The 21,803-nt window shown below is 36.8% G+C and overlaps 2 protein-coding genes across 5 annotated transcripts; one reads left to right on the top strand and one right to left on the bottom strand.

The window, feature by feature from the left end:
• Nucleotides 1-931: 931 nt before the first annotated feature.
• On the top strand, nt 932-4,565 carry LOC105050870 (protein CUP-SHAPED COTYLEDON 2). 2 transcript variants are annotated; one of them, XM_010931078.4, is made up of 3 exons: nt 932-1,594; nt 2,699-2,970; nt 3,816-4,565. In XM_010931078.4, exons 1-3 carry the CDS (start codon nt 1,426-1,428, stop codon nt 4,329-4,331), a joined length of 957 nt encoding a protein of 318 aa, XP_010929380.1. In that variant the 5' UTR covers nt 932-1,425; the 3' UTR covers nt 4,332-4,565. The 2 variants fall into 2 exon arrangements, with proteins under 2 accessions (XP_010929380.1, XP_010929381.1); XM_010931079.4 differs by having other exon boundaries at nt 943-1,594; nt 3,831-4,559.
• A 1,040-nt stretch (nt 4,566-5,605) lies between these two features.
• On the bottom strand, nt 5,606-20,868 carry LOC105050871 (uncharacterized). 3 transcript variants are annotated; one of them, XM_029266317.2, is made up of 16 exons: nt 20,578-20,868; nt 19,864-19,991; nt 19,705-19,776; nt 19,520-19,633; nt 14,608-14,676; nt 14,471-14,527; nt 13,001-13,054; nt 12,854-12,916; nt 12,622-12,684; nt 12,089-12,253; nt 11,823-11,978; nt 10,667-10,747; nt 10,507-10,568; nt 10,258-10,396; nt 6,324-6,430; nt 5,917-6,127 (listed from the first exon to the last, which is right to left on the bottom strand). In XM_029266317.2, the coding sequence occupies exons 1-14, from the start codon at nt 20,738-20,740 to the stop codon at nt 10,312-10,314; spliced, it is 1,332 nt and encodes a 443-aa protein (XP_029122150.1). In that variant the 5' UTR covers nt 20,741-20,868; the 3' UTR covers nt 5,917-6,127; nt 6,324-6,430; nt 10,258-10,311. The 3 variants fall into 3 exon arrangements, with proteins under 3 accessions (XP_010929382.1, XP_010929383.1, XP_029122150.1); XM_010931080.2 differs by lacking the exon at nt 6,324-6,430 and having other exon boundaries at nt 5,606-6,127; XM_010931081.2 differs by lacking the exon at nt 6,324-6,430 and having other exon boundaries at nt 5,842-6,127; nt 10,258-10,393.
• Nucleotides 20,869-21,803: the final 935 nt, after the last annotated feature.

Genomic DNA, 21,803 nt, shown 5'->3' with positions numbered 1-21,803 from the left:
AAGCTTTCTTGATTTGATGTAAATCGGATAACAATATCATGTACAACCTTCCATGTTATCGACAAGCATGGTCGATTTTGAAAATGCCTCAGGTCGTCCCACCCTAGGGTCGGCCCAAATCGACATTTCCTGAGATATCGAATTTAGTCGAAAAAAATTTTTTTCCCTGTAAGCTACTAAAATAAAGCTATTACATGGACAAAAGTTAAAAAAAATAAAATGATACTAAGTCAGCGAAGTATTGAAGAAATTTAACATCTAAATAAAGATTGAAAAAAAGTTCAGAGAGATATCATGATATGATAATTTTTAGAAAATGAAAATCATAAGAATAGTTTATTATAAATAATTATTATTTTTTGAATCTAAAAAAAATAATTATTATTTTAGGGCAGTTAACTAAGAATAGCTTGCTGCATAGATTTGGCCAGTTAGTCATGTAATTTTTTCTAATTCTACATAAGTTTTTCAAATTTAGTTCTTGAAAACTGTGAAACTATTTTAAATATTCGATTTACCAGGAATGTTTATTTTGTAACTTATGATAAACTAGGCAAAGCATAATTTCTTTTTCTTTTTCATGGATATCTAAATTCTTTCCTATCATATAAAATTCTAAAAATATTTTAGTTCTCGAAGCATTAGAATAATCATAAGCCTGGTGTGTCTGCCCAATGCAAAAGCTATTAACAAAGCATCCATGAAATAAAACTTACAATAATCATTCTTTCGAATTATTAATAGAATTGAAATATGCTACTGTCACAAGTTAATTTTACGTACTCATGAGGTGTGGGTAAGATGGTAAAATTGCAGTAGCAATTGGAGACAACTGGTTACCATACCCTGAACATTGTTTCAATGACATATTAATCGGAGGATATTGATCCCTTCACCGTCTTGCGGGTGAAGACCCTTAGTTGGTAAGAGCTTCATGAACACGCTCTCCACACAAAAAGCTTAAATCTCAAACATCTTGCTCGCATGATGAGAAGAAAGACCTATGGCTTCACTAAATAATAATCCAAGAGACAGCGGCCCAAAGGCAACGGAGCTGCCGTGTGTTTCTCCTTGACCAACAACCTCATCCCCTCTATTTATCAATATCATTGTTTGTTAGCCACCGCAGTTTACACCTTCCCCTCCTTTCCTTCCTTCCCTTAGCATAACAATTTGTTGCACTAAACGTAGGTCTTTATGTTCTCTTCGAGATCCCAAGTCTCGATCCGAGCACAGAGGTAGTCCTCAAATAGGTCAAGTGAAGGACCCCATACCCAACCAATCTGGGGTTTAGGTTTCTTTCATAGTCTGAGCTTGTTCATATGAGATTCAAATTTCTGAGTAGCATCCGATCTTTGTACGTTGAGCGTCTTGATTGTTTTATGTAAGGGTTTCGTCGTTCTGACCAAACAAGGAGGAACGGCTATGGAAGGAGGGGATAAGGAGGAGCAGCTGCCTCCCGGATTTAGGTTTCACCCCACTGATGAAGAGCTCATCACTTTCTACCTGAGCCACAAAATATCCGAAGCTAATTTTAGTGCAAGAGCAATCACTGAGGTCGACCTCAACAAGTGCGAGCCATGGGATCTCCCAGGTAGCAATTCAATACATAATTTTCCCCTTTTTTGGGGGGTATAAATTATGACTAACTATATATTTCAACAAGGTGTTCTTTTTGAGGAGCTTCAGATTTTATTAGCATGTCAAAGAAATCGAAGTTTTAGAAGAAATATTTTCATTTCTGCACCGATTTTGTGAATTTTTTTCCTAAAAGCAGTACCTAGATGTATAAATTGGGTGTAGAACGCATGATGTCTCATGTGAACTGGTATTGAGCATGCGTTGACAAAATTTTGAAAATATTATTGTTTCATAAAATTATGTCATGTTGATTTCTGGATATCGTTCGATTTTTATATGAAATTATAGGTCATGGTTAAAATAAAGCTTGGCCAGACAGTCAAATATGTCATCTCCCTAATACAATTCTGATGGGATTTTTATAATTAGTTTGAATCTCTCTGCCAATAAATAATGAAACGACCATTTGTATTTCTATAAAAGAAAAGCCAATTATGCCTTTGCTCCAATACACAACTATTTTCAAGTAATTTGCAACCACTGTGTCTGGGGTTCTTTTTTATTTTGAAAGAACTCCATAGCTAATTTGATATATATAAAGCAAAATATGAGTCATTTTCCATTCGAATCTAAATGAACAAAAGGCCTGAATTGTGAATCATAAAACATTGTCTCAAGCCATCTTAGGGTTTTCTTCTTTTCCCCTTTCTGCACGCGCGCGCGCGCACACACGCACACACAGAGAGAGAGAGAGAGAGAGAGAGAGAGAGAGAGAGAGAGAGAGGGAGTTCCTAATATTTTCTTTGTTCAAGGGTATGACGGAGAGAGAATTTTTGCTGTTTTGTTTTGTTCAACGTTTTAGCAAAGAATGGTTTAATTCTCATCTTCTACAAAGTTGGTGACCGGTAGAAAACATAACAAGCTAGTTTAGTTTTAAGCATAAACGTATGCTACTGTCTCTCCAACCTCAGCAAGCTTTTCCAAATTGTTTTCCTTCATTCACGTTATCTACTCGCTGAAGTTTTTTTTTTTTTTTTAATTTCTTTTGACCGCAACATAGTTTTACGCTCATGCACGGTTAAACATGCCCTGATGAAATTCTCAAATTTGTCATTAGCTAAGGCAAAGATGGGAGAAAAAGAATGGTATTTCTTCAACCTACGTGACCGCAAGTACCCAACCGGAGTCCGAACCAACCGAGCGACGAACGCCGGCTACTGGAAGACAACTGGCAAAGACAAGGAGATCTTTAGTGGCCAGACCTCGGAGCTCGTAGGGATGAAGAAGACGCTGGTTTTCTACAAAGGAAGAGCTCCTAGAGGGGAGAAGACCAACTGGGTCATGCATGAGTACCGCCTGCAATCCAAATCTGCCACCAAAGCCAACAAGGTAATTCACTTCCACAGCTGAGTAGTCTTTCCAAACTCATAAAAACAAAATCATAGGAAATAACTAGGGACACATACATTAGATTATCCAAGCCGGCAGTGTTTTTAATTATTTCACACTTAAACAGTTTTGGACCATGTCGAATTACCAAGGTTGCAATGCTGTAGCAGCGACGTTGCAAACGTTGTAACATCTATAATAGCCAAATTAGGTGATGGTCTTTATGAATATACTTCTTTTGTTTTGATGTTATATAACAACCATATATAGTAGCCATTTCTTTGGCCCTATCTCTAATTATAAGAGAAAATATATATTTTCTACCAACTAATATTTTATAAACGTATTGCTGCTATTATTAGGATTTCACCTCATGTTAGGTATAGTGATTGTCCACTAGCGTTGTTATTGTACTGTCATTGTCCATTATCTCCTATGATAAAACTCATAAAGTTAATATAGTGCAAAATAATGTTACTTTATTATCAATATCACACAATATTTAGAGGTGTCTTATGTGACGCTAACAAGTTAAAGGTCCAGTTTTCCTGTACTTCACTACTTTTCACAAATAAGTAACTGTATTGTTAAATAATAGTATCTGAATATGAACTAGTGAAACATTGTTATTTCACTCTTAGCCATTAGTTCTTGTTTTAGCAACCAACGGTGGCCCCTAATAATTAGAAACTAAATATCAAGAAGAAAAGTTGTAAGTTATTACATACGCTGCGTAATATACTGTTTCTCTCGTTGCATATGTAATTAAGCCATACATCTCCCACTTTAAACTCTCTTGATCTATACAATAAGTCCAATATCCAAGATATGTAATCATTTTGAAGGCGATCGACATGCAGGACGAGTGGGTGGTCTGCCGTGTGTTCATGAAGAGCTCCAGCGGGAAGAAGTACCTGTCGAGCCAGTCCCGCGGCAACCCCTACCACCACCACCACCACCACCACCTGGGCATGGTGCAGCCCGAGGCGCCCCACTTCGGGGTAGGCGGCCGCAACTACCTCACCACCAGCGCCGACCTCGCGGAGCTGTCGAGGTTCGCTAGGGGCACCCCGGGATCGAACCTCCCCATCCAACCCCAGTTCGACTTCCCTCCCTTCACCCTCTCTGGCCTCAACGTCGGCCTGGGGGGTCAGAGGACGATGCCGCCGGTCCCTCTACCCCATCAGCCCCAGCTGGTGGCCGAACCCACCTCGTCGGTGCTGGCCAATAGCTGCGTCATGGCAGCGGACGAGGGGTTCAATGCGGACGTCCTGGTGACTTCTACCGGGACCGGGGGAAGGTACCACCAGCAAATTGATCCATGCGTCGAGTTCGATCAGGGCTACTGGCCTTCTTACTGACAAAATAGTGCAAGGATCGCGGCCCCCGCTGATACATGGAGTCTATTAATTGTGAACTGCTTTTCTTGTTTGTATCACTACTTGTAGTATCGAAGCTTTTGCATGCATTATGCTCTTTTCTTCTATTCTCGCATGTTTTTGGCTTCTTTGAGACACAGTTATAAAGTTGGAGAATTAGATGGCTTTGTCAAAAGGAAACGTTGCTATATCAGTGAGTGATCGATAAGGTGTTTCACGGCTGATAACAAATAACTTAAATATATGCTGATCGATTCTTCTATACATGAGTTTCTATAATAATCTTTGAGAAAGAAAATGTACTCAGCCAACGAGCTAGGTAGTTGTGGATGACAACATATATAAATGCGGAGGCCAGCGAGTGATTAAAGAAGTTAAAATATATTAAAGATTTAGTACCTTACTAATATCCGTGGGCAAATTACTGGGTAGGATCTCTAAAAAAATCGATAATAGGCTCGTAACCCAAGACCTCCCATATAAATTTTAATAAAATGTCATACGAATGCTTCGTTGCTGCAGCCTCACCAAGAATGATTGAAAAAAAGGGAATAAGTTCTCAAGTTGTTTACCAAATAATTGTGTAATGGAAAAATGCTAGAAATCACCTGCCAGATCACAGACCACTTCACCGATCTGGTGTGGAGATTCATGATCTACCGAGCACTACACAGGGCACGATGGGTACAGTCGATCTCTGCTCCTACCGCACCGATCGACAATGTTCACATCATCTCGTGAACTTATAATCAGTGACCTGAACTTACTTTTATTCCTCGTTCCCTTCATTCTCCGGGGCGGTTGTAAAAATAGTTTCGGAAATTCGAGTGCACAGCTCCACTTTTTGCAATACGTGTTTATCGCTTTCAATGTAATTTTGGTTTTCCAGGTCCTCGTGTATTATCCAAGTCTCATGTACCTTTCCATACCGTAGAGACACTTCTTTGTAACTTTTATGCTAGTACTAGTATATACATAATGGACACCAGTGGTTATTCAATCGCAGAAAATTTGTACGAACGGATACATGAAACACCGAACCGTTCCCTGGGCCCTGGCTCTCACTGCCGCCACCTGGTTCACCCGAAAATAGCTAGAAATTCCACTCACGAGATAGATCAGAGAGCACGTTAGGCCTGAAATAAAAACTAGACAGTGAAAGTGCCGAATCTTTTTCAACTGCATCAGACGAAATGGAAGCTTCATACAAAATACCAAAGCCAAATGTTTCATTTCCACCAAATAAAACACCAAACTGTTTTCAACGATAAAAAGATATCATTGATAGATGAAATCAAATAATTTATTGTACCCGGTATCCACTGCATGCTGGCCGACCAAGTTTGCTTGCACACGGTAAAAGAAATACAGATGGTCAGGCACGTTGCGATGGTGATATATTTTGACAATAACGGATATAAAGGATTCTTGTTGTCTTTCCAAGCATAGACAAATTTTAACTCTAGGCAGAGCACCGAGTAGAGACCAGTCCTACACCAAAGCAACTTTAGTTTTTGGCACTAGGTACGTTACATGGATCAAAACACAAGAGTCAGCGTAACGAATGTGAGAAGAAAGAATACATCTTTATAAAACATATACAAGTGCCGATGCAACAAACGCACAAGCAATTGTACGACAAAAGGATGTATTGTTGGCGTTGGATGTTCTAAAAATTTCGCGCAGGGTTCCTTCAAACCCAAAACTATCTTCTACTGCCAACAAAGCTCTGGTGCTCCAAACAGTAAACAGCTAATTGTCAAACGCCAAGATGAAACCTGCAAATAGCCCAAACTACAAAGTAATTAATGCATCACAAAACATTACTTCTGACAGTCACAAAGAGTTTTCCCAGGTTACCAAGACAGATATAATTATGAACTTGTGATCAAATGAATGAATTTGGAGAATTAGTAACATAAATTAATTTAACATACATAAAATATATAGTACTAATATTAAGAAGAGACGTACCTATACCATTATGAAAGAAGAGAATAACTGTCAAAAGGATTGCCGCCAAAACCATAACAATAAAATTGCATATCAATGTATATCATCCTTATGATTGATTGAATGATCTGTGCACACAATTTAATAAAGTCACTCTTCTGTTTCCTCCATTACCTCCGATGCCTGGAGTTGTGTCCATTACTTTTTTAAAAAAAATAAAGTTAGCACAGAGTCTTAGTTATACATGCATGGATGCCCCTATTTTTTTAAAACAAACAAAAGAACAATGAAAAATCACCTTCATGTAGGAAGAAAATAAAACAGCAACCACTCATACTAAAACTGGTATAAAGCACGAAATCCTTGGCAATAACATGAACAACGAACTTCTTGCAAACAATATTAAATATCCATTTAAGATTTCATTCCTTCAAAGCAGCATTCGTGGCTCAAGCAGTTGATTAATAAACTGTCCATGAATCAGCTTAATATTCATACCCCTCAAAGGACAACAGCTTAAGAGGCTTTGGCACCTAGAGGCTAGAAGCAATAGTTTCACAACTAATTGCAAAAGTTTCCATCAAGGAGGCTACCATCAAAAATTGTTAGTCAAAAGAAACAATAGAATCCTCACTCTCATTGTAGAGTAACTGGTAGTAAAGTTCTGTTCAGAAAAAATTCCAGATTTGACTATGTTAAACCGGACATTGCTTCAATAGTCACAGTCGTCCTAGGAAAACGATTTCCTATGCTTCAGTCTTGGATGGTGTATTCCCAAGTATTTAAAACTAACTTATTCCAGGTGGGTCTTCCTCTCTTGGAAGAAAAATTTGCAATATTTCCGCACATATGATGCAATAGTCGTCCTCCAACTGTGCACCTCGTATCAATTACACAAAGGAAGTTTGGTGTGACTTCAGCTAATATTATCAGATCAGAAAGATAATTCCTATTGATGGCCATGATGGACGAACAGACAAAGTGATAAATTAGATATATAGCTTGGCAATAGCAAGAAGGAAATCAAATAAACATATCGAGCAGGATAGCTTTCAATACCGCCAAAGAGCCACTGTTTGGAAAACAAAACAGTTAACAGAGCAATTAGCACAGAAAATGCTTCCCAGCATCTTCATCTCCAACATGGAGACCCAAAAACAAATTGTGAATAGACAACAATGTACCATCACACTACAATCTGAACCATTTCATGGTCCAAAGATTTTTGTGACCTTCAATGCCAAAGCCTCCACATAAAAGCACTCCAAAAATATACATATCTGAATCTATGTTCTCGCCCCTAAAACCAACCCAATTCATTTAATCAGGTACTAGCTAGCACCTTATTAAACAGGAAGAATGGAGAATCTTTTTTTTCTTTTTTTTTCTTTTTTTTTTTTTTTGGTGTGGAACATCCAAAAGAATGTGGACTTTTGGCAGCATTAGTCAAGCAAGAACCAGCACATATGATCATAAAGGCCCCTTTAGTCCAAATCCAAGACCAATGATCCACAAAAGATCATTTTGTTTTTACAATATATAATTCATCAATTATAAGAACACGCTACTGCGATAACCATCAACACTTGTGTCCCAACTACTAGGGATTGCAGCTGGGATTGGCATTACGCAAACCTCATTTACCAATTATTCATATTTCGGACTTACTCTAATGTTATTGCAAGCTTCAATTACTTTAAAGAAAAATGGAGGAACAAGTCAGGCACATACCATGCAGTCACACAATTCACGGTCCATATTTCTTGTCAATACAAGGATGACTTGCAAGAAAACATCAACAAATGACTCAAATCCAAAAAGATACCAAAACCAATGCTCCTCCATCCCTCACCATCCCCCCACCTCTTCTCCCCCTTTGCCAAACCAAACTAGCTGCACTTTATCTCAACATGAATATCTCTCAACCCAAGAATTTTCATACCAAAGATCTATATGAAATGACAATCCAGAAGGCTTATTGAATCAGTAAAGATACTAATAATAATAGGATTCCATGATTGCCTCCCCTAACTGAAACCCAAAGCCATAGAAAATTGTACAACAATGTGCTTCAATTTTTGAACATCATAAGCACTACAATTTGCACATCCAAATTTCACATTTTGAAATTGCGTTGACGACTTTCCTCACACTCATAAACTCTCACCTATACACTCTGATGAGACAAAATATAGTCTAAAGAACGAAAAACAAATTTATTGCACCTATCCAAAACTCATGCTACCACCCTTTCCAAATTCATAGCACTATTAGCTGACACCAGCCATTAAACAAGCAATCAAAATTTTGTTTCAAACCATTACCTACCAAACCTATTCACAGCCTCTTCTTACCACCCTTCCTCTATGAAATCAATTTCTCATCATCATTTTCCATCTTCATGACTACCCAATTTAAGTAACCTCCTAGTCAAGGTCCAACTCATTTCACTCGTCAATCTCCGTACATAAACCTAAGAAAGCTTTTCTTTCACAGAGGAGGAAGAGGAAGGAGAGGGGAAGAGAGAGGAGGGAGCAAGAAGAGGGGAAGGAGTGGGGGTGGGGTGCAAGAGAGCAAACAACCTGAAATCATGCTTAAAAAATATTTAATGTATATATCTTTATTATGTGGTTCACGAGGGGCCTTTACATCCAATGCTAAATTTGGTCAGTCCCAAGGCTGGCTTGACCCAATCTGCATTCAACTTAACAAGTGTTTTTCGCCCTCCCTTTTGTATGGGTTGGTGGAGGGCTGACGTTCAAGATGTCCTTAAGCCAACTTCTATCTGGGAGTCTCAAGTGAAACTTTTGTGCTCCCAAAAAATAAGATATATGCATTTCAAGCTATACGCATGTATGTACTGAACATATAAGACAAAAACTTTGAGAAATACAACTGGGCTTCTTCACACAAATGGCTAGGATTGAGTTAGCCCTTAAGGTGCAATTGAGCCGAGCCGAGCCGAGGCTTGAGCTTGACTTGATTCAAAATACTAAGACTTGAAACTCAACTCAAGATCGATGGAGCTTTAATATCTAAACTCCAACTCAACTCGATTAAAAAAATAATAATAATACTCAAGATCGAATCGATTCAATTCAAATATCAACCAAAACATATTCGAGCTCGAATTCAAGCCTTGGTCATAATTAAAAAAAGATTAAAAAAATATCCATATAATATTATATTTTAAAATATTAAATTAATAATATATATTATAAATAAAATATAATATTATTAAAATGTATATACTCGACTAGGCTCATGAGTCTTTGAGCAGATATTTTGTACTTAAGCTTGATAATGATCGAGCTGAGTCGAGCTTAGACCCAAGTTGAGCTCGAGCCAATCTCAAGATGCTCAAGCTCGTTTGCACCCCTAGCCTTAGATCATATGCCCTTTATAAAAGCATTATAAGTAGCTGTGACCATTTGCTGAGCTAGCCACTGCCCATGTCACCACCATGCATAAAGTAAGACGAAGCTCCAAATAGATGGCGGTGACCTACAAATTCTTCAAACTCATAAGGATATCTCTCCCATCAATCCAATTAGCTAAGTAGCATGCTCAATGGTCATATGGCTATGCACAGAAGGTGCTGTCTGCACACATAGTGGTCACGCTAAAACTAATAGCAACAGCATGCTAACTTGTCGACAACACTTGTGATGATTCATTGTAGTAATAAACTAGTACTGGAGATGTTTAGAAACATTGTTATCCGGTAGTCGGTTTATCATTATTTTGTCTATCAAACAAACATGTGATCACTGCTAATAGTTAGATTCCCTCCAACAAAGCAGCCTACAACTACATACAGTGCAATGTGGACAGACTGCAAAAAGTGCCTCAATTCAGACATGCACAAGACAATTCTTGAAATTCTTCTAAAGCAGGCTACAGCAAACAACTAGTAGGAAATGTATAATTTATCGGAAAGAGGGAGGAATCGTACCATTGCATATAAACATTGGAAAGATGAAGTTTATATTTTTTTATAAATCTACTGCTACTTGTCAGCATGCCTGCGCTTAGGCCTACGATGTGCATGGTTTGCATGGGCATTCCGTGCTGGTTTCCTTGTCTTCTTACTGCTGTACATGAAGTAACAAGACAATAATTAACAAAAAACAATGCCATAACCATGAAAAGGAGTGATAGAATAGGCAGACAAGTAGACTATATGTTAATAGATCTAACTGACCAGAACATATCTGATAGGAGTCTGTACAAAAAGAATACTGGTAATGCCAATAAAGCAGAAGCCTGTAACAATAAATGAGTTACAACAGCAGTAATTAACAATTTTTTCATAAAATAAATGATCAAAATATGTTCAGGGATAAAGTGTGGATGCTACATACCACAAACCGCACCAACTCCTCAGTTGCAACAGGTTTTGTTAATTCGTGCTTCTTTAGCTGTTCCTGGACAGCAGCTTGAACCTACAACAGAATCAAATAAATCCTGAGCAATTTCATCAAGACATAACTGACTAAAGAATATTGATGAATGGTAGGCATTTCAAGTGAAGAAATCAAGACAGTACTTCTGCATGGAGAAGTCAAGAAACAAAAGAAAAAGAAGAAGGCAATATGTCTGTAGCAGCGGGACTTATTATACTGTTTATCTGTCATATAGCTAGCCGTGGATAACTCAGAGATCCATGTGGAATGGACAGAACTCAATTACTAAAATATTGTCCCAGCAGCCAGGCATTAACCATTTTGGGAAGTGCTCCAAAACCCAAAAAATTGTTATAACAGGGTTTCCTTTGACTTCAATTACATTAAATTAGGATCCATTCAATAACTTGAGAATCCAGATACATTCCATTTTAATGGCATAAGACTTCATTGCGGTCACTGAATCTTTATATGGTCAACCTCCAGGCTTGCCAGGATTCTCGATAGCTCGATGCCATTTCTAGTACAGGTTAGTTAACAAGTAAGGATGTCTTCTTTTTTATAAAAGTCTGTGCTAGATCCCCTTACAGGAGTTGTTGATTGTTAGGGCTCTACCTACTTGTATAAAAAAAACTAAAGTGCATAAGAGAAGGCATGAAGCATAGGTGATATTTCTGAGTACAAGATGACAAAGTGGATTGTTGATGAGGCAGTATGAAAAGATAAATAATTTTCATAAAATGTAGGCAATCTAAGCTAATCATTTGGAAAAATATTCTACAATAACTCATTCTACACCAATTGTTTGTTATTCTCATAATTGACAATTAAAAGGGGGTTACCATTTGAATCTCCTTATTATGCATATAAACAAGCTGTCAGTCTGGCTTACTTTGGGAGTACTGACATTGAGCAGAATAACAATGAATATCAGCTCTGCATTTTTTTATTTTTTATTTCATTTGTGGAGATTCGTAGCCATGCCAAATAAAATGACACATGAGAAAGAGGTGATCAACACTCCATTGTAAAATATGAGGATCTATGGAATGGAGAAGTAGATCCAATAAAAGAACAGGTGAAAACGGTGGGAAAAGAAAAGGACAAGGACTACCTGCCGGTGATATGTTGTTGCTGATTTAAGAAATTTTCCATAAGCACGAACAACACGCTTTCTATAGGGCTTCAGAACAACTCGCACTTTTTCAACATGCGGTTTGGTGATAGTAGCAACTTGATCAATGTAGGGTTTAGAGAACTTCTTGGCTTCCTGATATCAGATAATGAGAAAGAAGTCGCAAGTCCATGCACAAATAGTAATAACAATAATAAGAGGCCATCTTGCTCATATCTCGATGAAGTAACACCAGCTGAACTTACCTGGTAATAGGGATCTGCCAGCTCTTGTATTTTGAGAATATGCGGTGTGATGGTACTCTTGGATGCCTCATATACCTCAACAGTTTTAATAGATATTGTTCGCATGTATGGTTCAGCATGGGTTAGAAAGATCATCCACTGTTGTTTGACAGCAGGGATCCATTTCTTCATGGCACAGAACAAAAAATTAGTGGAAACTCAACTAAATCAAGTCAATAAATCAATCAAGTGGCTGTATAGAACATGTATAACTCAAGAATGCTTGGAGAATTTTTAGTTACCACACCAATACTTCTAGGATCACATATGAACTGACATGCCATAGAAACTCCAGCTTTTCAAATTACAGTTATCATATAGGATCACTTGGGGTTGCAATTCAAAATTTTTGCCACTAAAAATGTATATACTATTTATGTATGGGAAGATCTCTAACAGTTATCATGCATAATAGTTCCAACAACAAAGACATCATGTAGTATTGCAAATGTATCAGAAACCTTCATTTTAGAAAATGTTTATCAGCAACTTACTGTCTTAGCAGTTTCCAAATGGGGTTCAGCCCATTTTTTCGCTTGTACTGATTTATCTGATGCCTGAAATGATTTTGAAATCCAAACCAAAACTGATCATTTAGTGCATATACTGTATAAAAATACATATATATTTAAAGCAACAGCTTAACTAAGAACATGAGATGATAACACCCATCATACAATAATTTATATATATATATATATAAACTGCCATTTTCGGAAGAAGCACCTTTTGCAGGAAAACATCCAGTGCTGGTTTTGCATGCTCCTTCCAGTGAGTCATTACAAGCTCCTGAACATGGAGCAGCAGAGCTATCATGAGAAGCATATACTATAAATGCATGTGTACACATTTCATATGAAACAAAACATATACCTGACAATGACTTATATGGTATGCAAACCAGGGTGGCAGCCATGCTCCATGGACCTGAACAGCAGCAAGAGTGGAATTTGTTTGACATCTGATTCAACTATTGCTACTATAAAATTATGATGAACCACTGAAAGCATTGCGACATAAAAGGGGCAATGCGATTGTATGTTTATAGGATCACAATTCACTAGTACCAGAACTGAATAAGACATCAAATGCGGGGACGCAATGATGCTGGTGATAAGCATATCACAAAGCTGGCAACAAATTTACAACCACCCAGCAACAGCATATAGGAATTCTGATGTGGTCCTAATTTGATCGGTTCAGTTCTCTTTAAGATCTCACTCAAGAATTGATGTCTCCCCCATAATTACTCTTTAGATAAAGTTCAGTTGTTCAATCACATTCCACACCTTTATAGATCCTTTCGGATTGTACAGTATCCAAAATTAGTTATGGCAAAATTTTAAGAAGTTGGCAACTAAAAACATGGTTTTGCCTTGAAAGTTTAACGTGACATCTAGTGACTTAGATGGGATCACCACGGTGATCTAAGATCACAGGTGATCCGAACCTTAAGACGATCTGATCTCCAATGATCCAAGATCACTATGTTTGGCAAGCCATGATCAAGTGATTAAAGATCCTTACTTATCTATGAGTAACTTATTTGGTATTTCCTGGGAATCAAAGATTGTTGGCAATATAATACCAAAACTACCCCTTATATATTCCATATAAATATATTTATCAATCATATAAAATACATTATTATAAAATATTAATATATTTACTAATATATTTCATAAAATATATTTATTAGTCCCATAAATTATTAATCCTACAAAGATACACTAATTGTTATTATGAAATTAATATTTTTATTTATAATTATAATATATTATTTTTTTAATATTAATATTTATTTTGATTAAGAAAATAAGATAAATAGAAGTAATATATTGAATAATTTCATTATATAAATATAAAGTTCAATAATATATTTCTACTATAATTTAAAATTCATTGAATAATAATGTGATTGATAATATATTATAATAAAATATATCATAAATATAATATATAATTTCAATATAATATAATATCATATATATAATATTAATGATATATTGATATATCAACTTTTGTCACTGAACTTAAGGATATTTTTGTCCTCAAATGTTTGCTCAAGATAACTGCCTTAGGATGATCTTGGATTCCTGACCACAAGGACAGGCATTTTATCACTGGATTGGACAGTGATTTGAGTAGGAATAATTTGGAATCATTGCCACGTAAGATCGTCATGGTGCAACTAAACAAAGTAATCCCATCACCTCCATCCACATCACTCTTGATCTTGAGATGATCACCCCATACACCAAAATCCCTCTAAAGGCAGATACTACAAGTGGTACATCAAGGGAAGACGTATTCAGCTAAAGAAGCAAAAATTCATACACTCACATCTGTCAACTGTTTTGATTTTGTTGTTGCTTCTAACTGTGCCCTCAGCAACTCTTCCTGGCAACAATTTGAAAAATAAACATAAGCAGCTTATCATGAATGAATATAATGGGAAATTTATGATATCTACTACAAACCTCTGCCAGATGAAGAGCACGTTCAGTTTTCTGAATTCTGCGCTTTTGCTCATTACCGGTTTTTTGGAGCTAAAAAAAAAAGAGAGAGGAAAGACTGTGACATCAGCCGTATTAAAATATAGATAACTATATTATACTATGTAGCCATTCTATAGAAAGTAGGTTGCCTCTGAGAAGAGGTAACTACTAAAACAGTACAAACTTTCGATATGAGAATGTTATTTCTTATCGAGACATCATAGACTTTTAAAAATAGCAAAGGCATAATAGCACATGTTTACATATCAAGAGTACCAGTGTTGACAAAACCACTGCCTAGGCACCCAGATGGTCTGCCTAGTTGCTTAGCAGGATTAGACTGCCTAACTAGTAGCTGACTAGTAGAGCTGATCATGGGCCGGGCCTCAGGCCTAAACTCTACTCATTTTTAGTCAAGCTTCAGGCTGGCCCTATTTAAAATTTGTCATTTTCTATGCCCAAGCCCAGCCCATGATCAACTCTACTGACTAGGCACTCTTATATTAAAAGATATATATACTCCTTGTCATTCCTTTGCATTCTCATTTTATTTCTGCTGTTCCGACTGAAATAAACTTATATGAAGTAAATCAGAAATGAAAATAGCAATCAATTTGCTCATTCCTTGCCCATGTCTCCTAACCTAATGCCTCCCTCACCTTCAACACTAGGGCGAGTAACCCTCCAGCTGTATTCTACACATCCACCTATTCACCACCAATTCGTGGCTCTCAACGAGCTGTCCAATAGCCATTCAACCACCAGTAAGGTGTAATTGAGCCGAGCTTGATTGAGCTTGAATAGGTGAGTTAGACACCTATTCACCTATTCTTCTTTGCCCGCTCTTTGATCACTTTCTAGAATTACATGAACTCCAACCTTGATTGTTGACCATTATTCCGAGCTCAATCCAAGCATAATTTCAAATTGAGCCAAACTTGATTAGCCTAATAATCCTAGATTGAGCTACATCAACTCCAAATTAAATCAAGCTTGGTTCAAGCTTGAATGAAAACTCAAATCGATTTCAAACCCAATTCAAAGTTTGGCTCAAGCCTAGATTAAAATTTTAATTGATCCAAAGAACAAAAACAGACACCAATAAAAACTTATAAGTTACTAAAATACATTCGAGCCTTATCAAGCCAAGATTGATCAAATGAAGACAAATTTTGGCTCAACTAGAAATTAATTTTGAGCCTGTTTTGCTAGTTCGAGATTGCTTGCTTTAGCTAAAAATCAAGCTACATTTGTGCTTTTCATGAGCCAAGCTAGAGCTGAGATTGAGCTGCTCAATTTGTTTGACACCTCTCCATTGACAGCCCTTCAACAAGCTACCTACAACCATCTTACTATCCAAAGGCTCCAAAATTTTTTTTTATTTTTTCAAACTTTTTTCTACCTCTTCTCTTCCCATGTCATTCTTCTTATTCTTCTCCTTTTCATTTGATGGGTATTTCCTTTTTCTTCTCCTATTAATCCATTTTTCTTCTCCTTTCAATCCCTATTGTTGTCTACTCTGTTTTTTCTCTGTTGAACTCCTATTACAATTTTTTGAATGCAATTATAGGATTTTAATTGTCTTATATGATTAAAATTTTCATTAGACTTTTCAATATGAACTTTCTAATCTTAATTTTTAAAATTTGCTTTTGTTATTACCTATCGTGTTTATACTTGACTCAGTTCGGTTACTACATGATGAAGTCATGCGATGGTTTTGGTCGATCTGAACTCCTATCAATGGTGTATTTGGTCATTTAAGTGTATGTTGTAGAAAAAAGGATATAATAATGTTATTTTTAGAACTTTTGTGTATCTTTTTGCCCTTTTGAAAGATGAATTGCCTAAGTCATCAGACAGTCTGCATAGGTAGTATGGATCTCTACCAACTAGGGATTGCCTAGCTGCCTTAACAACCTTGATCAAGATGAATAAAATGAACTTGATCCATGCAAACAAAAAAAAAAAGACTGATTAATAATTACATATGAATTGTTGTCGACAAATTACTAGGCTAACATATTACACAACTGAGTTATAGTTTTACAATATAGGTAAGGGAATGATAAGCTATCAAATTAACTACCAAAGATATCCAATGAGAACCACCAGACTAAAGTAAACTGACAAAAAATCACAAAAAAAAAAAAAAAATCTATTCGGTATGTAAAAAAAAAAAAAAGATAATTTGGAAAGAACAGGAGATGGGCATAAAGAGTAAGGGGTTTATAATATCAAGGTTTAAAATCCTAGCAATTCAACATCTACCTCTTGGGACGTAACATACTGAGGTCTCCTTGATACAAGGCATCTCAGTTTAATACAAGCAGGCTCGTTATGGCCGAAAACCATCCAAACCACCTGAACTAAGGAAAGATCAAGCAATTTAGGGGGATTTAGTGGTTGGAGGGTGGATCAAACCCCAAACTATTCTCAAACTAAGCGACGTGCTTGGACACTGCTTAAGAAGTAGGTTAAAAGGTGGTTCTCTCTTTTTTCCACCACCTGAAAGAGGAAATGAGAGAAAGAAGGACGAGCCATTACAGGGGTTTTCCAATTGGATTGTCCAATCTACAACCATTTTTGTACCACTGACATGCACATTCTTTTTGAACTTCCACTCATGCCAAGGCCTGAAATTATCATAAATACTAAACAAATTATACATTTTTTTATCAAGTAAAATATGATGGAAAAATGTTGTTAAATCATCAAGAAAAAGAGAAATAAATAGATGCACTAAAAGAAAAAGGTGAACGCCCTTAGTGGATGCAAATAACTTGCACTAAGGGCATGTTATAAAATTTGAAAAATTAAAAAAGGCTAAAAATACGGATAAGTAAGCTATTGCCTAGCACATGATCATCAATTACAGTAGTGGTCATTTGAAGAATTTTGAGTTGCAGGTGCTGCTGATGCTAAATTACTTTATAAACGTATTTTTTCTTTGTAATCGGCAGATTTTAACACCTATAAGTTTGAAATGTATACCAAATTACAAGTTATTTGATATTATATAATAGTTATGCATGTTAATGACTTTAGCACAGAACACTTTGACAACGGCATTTAATTCAAGAACCCTATCTTGTTGGTTGCACGATAAAGTATTTAGACAAGAGAACATGATGATAAACCCAAATTCTAGAGTTTAGAGGCAAAAAAATAGACACCAAGTGTGTTTTGGGCATATTCATGCATATCCATCAATACCGAGGCTTTCTTCGGCGAGAAGATGGACTGAAATTGGATGGCTTTCAATACCCCATATACATGGAAAAAAACAGGAAATAAGCGAAAGAATGTTACAGTACTTGAAATATTTTTTAGTATACTAGTCCTTTACCCTCTCACATGCTTTATCCCTAGCTTTTTACCTAGCACTTTACCCCGCTGGGAAAGGCTTTTCCAGTATTTGTCAATATGAAAAGCTCGATGGCTAATGAGATTTCACCAAGTGTGTTTTGGGCATATTCATGCATATCCATCAATACCCTTCGCTGGTATGAACCTTGATAAGATGAGTGCCATTACCACCCTTGGTCAATACAATATCAATCCTCAATATTATAAACTTTTGATGTCTTCTCATAAATCTCTTCATATATTCTAGTTTATGCTTCTTTGCTAAATGATTCACAATTTCACATGGTCCATTTTTGCTTCATGGCTAGCAAAAGGGCCCCATGCATCAAATTTGGTGATGAAACTAGAGAACTCCACATGCAATGTAAACTAAATAGCACCCATCCTTTGACAAAGGTTATAGTAACAACAAGTTACCCAAAGCAAACCATAATTAACTTCAAGAAGAGCTATAACTGGTAATATAACTCGAGAGAAATATTTTATGGGTAAAAAAAGTTAATAATTCAACCTGTATCAAGTGGAAAAAAATCTTCACCTATGATCTTCCACACTCAATGTAAACTAACATCAATGTTCGAATGCATTCAAAGCTTCAAATGATCAAAGCAGAAAAATCATACAAACTGTCTCCACATGAAACCCTTACTATCTTCCTATCAACTTCTTCAGGTTTTTTTGCACGCAATGATTCTAATTGTCGGAGGCCACACAATTTTTCTTCCCTCAAATTGTAAAATTCTGTCGACATTCGGAGATCTTTCCAATAATTAAAGGAAATCCCTAAATGGCCTCCAAATCAATTGACAAGTCCATAAATGAGAAACCTGCAGATCCATCCTAGACAATAACTGTTCTTTTTATACAAATACTCAACAACAGCAAATCCTTTGTCTACCTGGCTACAAAGTCACTACAAGCTCCAAATTGAAGGTCATATTACAAAATCTCATGTGAAACATGATGTGTTTCAAGCATTGCTAAGAATATAAAGGTGATTCTATATAGTCAAGATAATCCCCAATATATTGGTTGAGTATGGAGTGTGACATTTCATTGAGTATTTTGCCAGGAACATGGAGCCTAACATTGTCACTTGTTTTTATGGAACTAGAAACATATAAACTGTTTTCTGAACAAAAGTACTAAAACGAAAAAATCAACATAAATTCCACTATCTTAAAGCTGCACAGAAGTTTTCATTAGTAAACGTTAATACTCTAATGCAACATTTGAAGTTCTTGGGTGCCTTTGATGGTGACAGCATCTCATTTCTAAGAGCTGATTATTGACACCATAAAGTGCGCATCAGCATTAACTGAATAAAATGGTGAATACATTTTCAGCAAGAAACTCTGAGAAAGGCTGGCAAAAATAATCAGATAGATATGTCAGGATGACAAACAAATATATAAAGATGCATATCTAAAGATCCGCTAACAGCATAAACCCTACAAGCTAGATAAAAACAGATAATGTAATTCATAAGATGATGTAATTCAATCAAAAAAACATGTACACTCACACTTTCTAGTTTCAAATTCAATTCTTGCACCTTCTTCTCTGCTTCACTAGCCCGAGCCTCTAATGCATCTCTTTTCCTAGATTGTGATTCAATCTCATTTCTAAGTTTCTGAACCTGCACAGAGAACGTACATCACAATCTTATTTAATCCTAAGAAATATTAATAAAGTTCTCTCTTTGCATACTTGCTTCTCAAGTTCAACAGCTCGAGCAGAGGCCTTCCCTACTAGATCCTCCACATCAACAGAGCCCTTAGTCTACACAAGCGAAAACAAAACCTGATATGTCTTCAATCATAAAAAATAGTTTTTTAAACGAAAGACAGTGTCTTGCAGCAAGCCCACCTGAAGTGATTCTATCTCGCTTTGCAGTGAGGCAATGCTTGTTGACCTTTCTTGAATAGTCTTTTCCAACTGTGCGATGCTCTCATCCTTGCTTTTCACTTCGCGGGTTTGATATGAGATACTAGATTCTACAATCAAAACCAAGCCAGCACAGCATCAAATACTTTTTTCTTTTCTTGGAGAAAACAGCTTCATATACTTAAAGAGGAAAATCGTGCAATGACAGAATTTCTTGAGCCAATAAAACCCACAACTAATATTAGAATATCTTTCCAAACAAGATTAGTTAGGTACAAATGCATGATGAGATCCAGGAATCGAAGTTTCTTTACTTTCTTGAGTCGAGAACATGATCTTCAGGAATTGGAGATTAAACATCCCATGGTTGCCTTTATCCTTTAAAAAAAAGAAAAAAGAAAAGAATCCAAAGATTTTGGGGTCAAAAACGGTAACCAACTTGTCAAGGAGCGTTCTTTATATAGGCCTTCCTATCATATTATAAACAAAGTCAGGAAATCCAAATCAAGAAAGAACATAAACACCGAAGCAAGATCGCATGCCCTAACAAACAAACCAGAAAATGTAGCAGTCGTAATGCACAGAGATAAAGGGAAAATAAATCTCCTTGACTTCTATAAACCCTGCCGACAAGACAATCCAATCACAAAACCCTAGACAGACAACAACTCCTCTAAAGATAGAATCGGAGCTGACCTAGGGCAGAGATCTTGGTTCTGAGCTGCTCTAGTTCCAGCCTCAGCGTCGAATCGGGGGCCTCGGTGCCGGCGATCTCGACCTCGATCCGCCCGTCGGCCCACACTACAACTACCACTGACGATAACACGATCAAGGCTATCACAAGCTTCCAAGTCGCCATACAAATCTTCGCGCAAAAACAAAAAAGAAAACCCTAAACCCTTTTTTTCCTATCTTTTTCTTTTTCTTTTATACGGTAAGTCGGTAACTGCTCTCACAACGTGCGGGAGGGGGAGGACGGTCGATGGGGCCTTTGATAAAGGACCCGGTTCATGTATAAGGCTTTTATATGGAGTTCTGGTAACCGTGACCGTCCAGTGTCAGCCAAATGTTAGGAGATCGTCCTGATGGAAACCGACACGTGGCGATTCGTTTGCTCAGCGACGGGCCGTGCTCCCTTCCCAAACTTGACGCACTAATTTGCTTCACGACAGACCTTGCGATCCGTCGCATAAATATCTAATGTGTGGCCTATTATCTGCCGTTGAATCTGTCCTCGTGTGCGGTGTGGACGGCAGTTAATTTTCTGCTTAGAAATTTTTATTGCAACCATCTGAGGGATAAGAGTACCTTTGGTTGTTGCCTTGTTTGAGCGACGTCTCATCCCGATGATGGAGATCGGATGGATTCCTGTTACCGCCGGTGAAAATGGTGTGAGAACGCTAACAAGTGTGTGATGGTTTTTTTCCTCCAGATTAGTCCTGACATCTTTCATATTAAATTTTATTTTTTCATATTTATATTAAAAATTATTTATATATATATATATATATATATATATATATATATATATATATATATATATATATATATGTGTGTGTGTGTGTGTGTGTGTGTGTGTGTGTGTGGAATATATTGCTACCAACGTCCGAGATCGGTAAGATCGGGATAACGATGGGGTCGGCAGGGTCGGTCCTGACATTTTTTAGACCTAGGGCTAAATAAAAAAAATGAGACCTTCTCTATTAAAAATTAACATACTTTAAATATTAATTATCATTAAAAAATCAATCTACGTGCAATAATTTTCTATAGATATATTCGTTAAGCAGTATATAAAACCCATCATTAACCTATTTAATTATTTTTCTTGTTATAATATTGTAGAAAGCCATCCTTGCACCCTATTGGAACATCAATATAAGGTCTAGGCCTGGGGCCTGGGGCTTGGGGCGGTCGCTCAG

This window comes from Elaeis guineensis, chromosome 8 (assembly GCF_000442705.2).
Source record: "Elaeis guineensis isolate ETL-2024a chromosome 8, EG11, whole genome shotgun sequence".
NCBI classification, from domain to species: Eukaryota; Viridiplantae; Streptophyta; class Magnoliopsida; order Arecales; family Arecaceae; genus Elaeis; species Elaeis guineensis.
This window is presented reverse-complemented; position numbering and strand designations above follow the sequence as displayed.

What these genes read in the sequence shown, in the direction of transcription:
- LOC105050870 (XM_010931078.4), top strand. Translation starts at nt 1,426, where the DNA reads ATGGAAGGAGGGGATAAGGAGGAGCAGCTGCCTCCCGGATTTAGGTTT. An exon ending in CGAGCCATGGGATCTCCCAG is followed by an intron (nt 1,595 to 2,698) that starts GTAGCAATTCAA and finishes ATTTGTCATTAG; the next exon opens with CTAAGGCAAAGATGGGAGAA. An exon ending in CTGCCACCAAAGCCAACAAG is followed by an intron (nt 2,971 to 3,815) that starts GTAATTCACTTC and finishes ATCATTTTGAAG; the next exon opens with GCGATCGACATGCAGGACGA.
- LOC105050871 (XM_010931080.2), bottom strand. Translation starts at nt 20,740, where the DNA reads ATGGCGACTTGGAAGCTTGTGATAGCCTTGATCGTGTTATCGTCAGTG. An exon ending in GCGAGATAGAATCACTTCAG is followed by an intron (nt 19,777 to 19,863) that starts GTGGGCTTGCTG and finishes TCGCTTGTGTAG; the next exon opens with ACTAAGGGCTCTGTTGATGT. An exon ending in CTGTTGAACTTGAGAAGCAA is followed by an intron (nt 19,634 to 19,704) that starts GTATGCAAAGAG and finishes TTCTCTGTGCAG; the next exon opens with GTTCAGAAACTTAGAAATGA.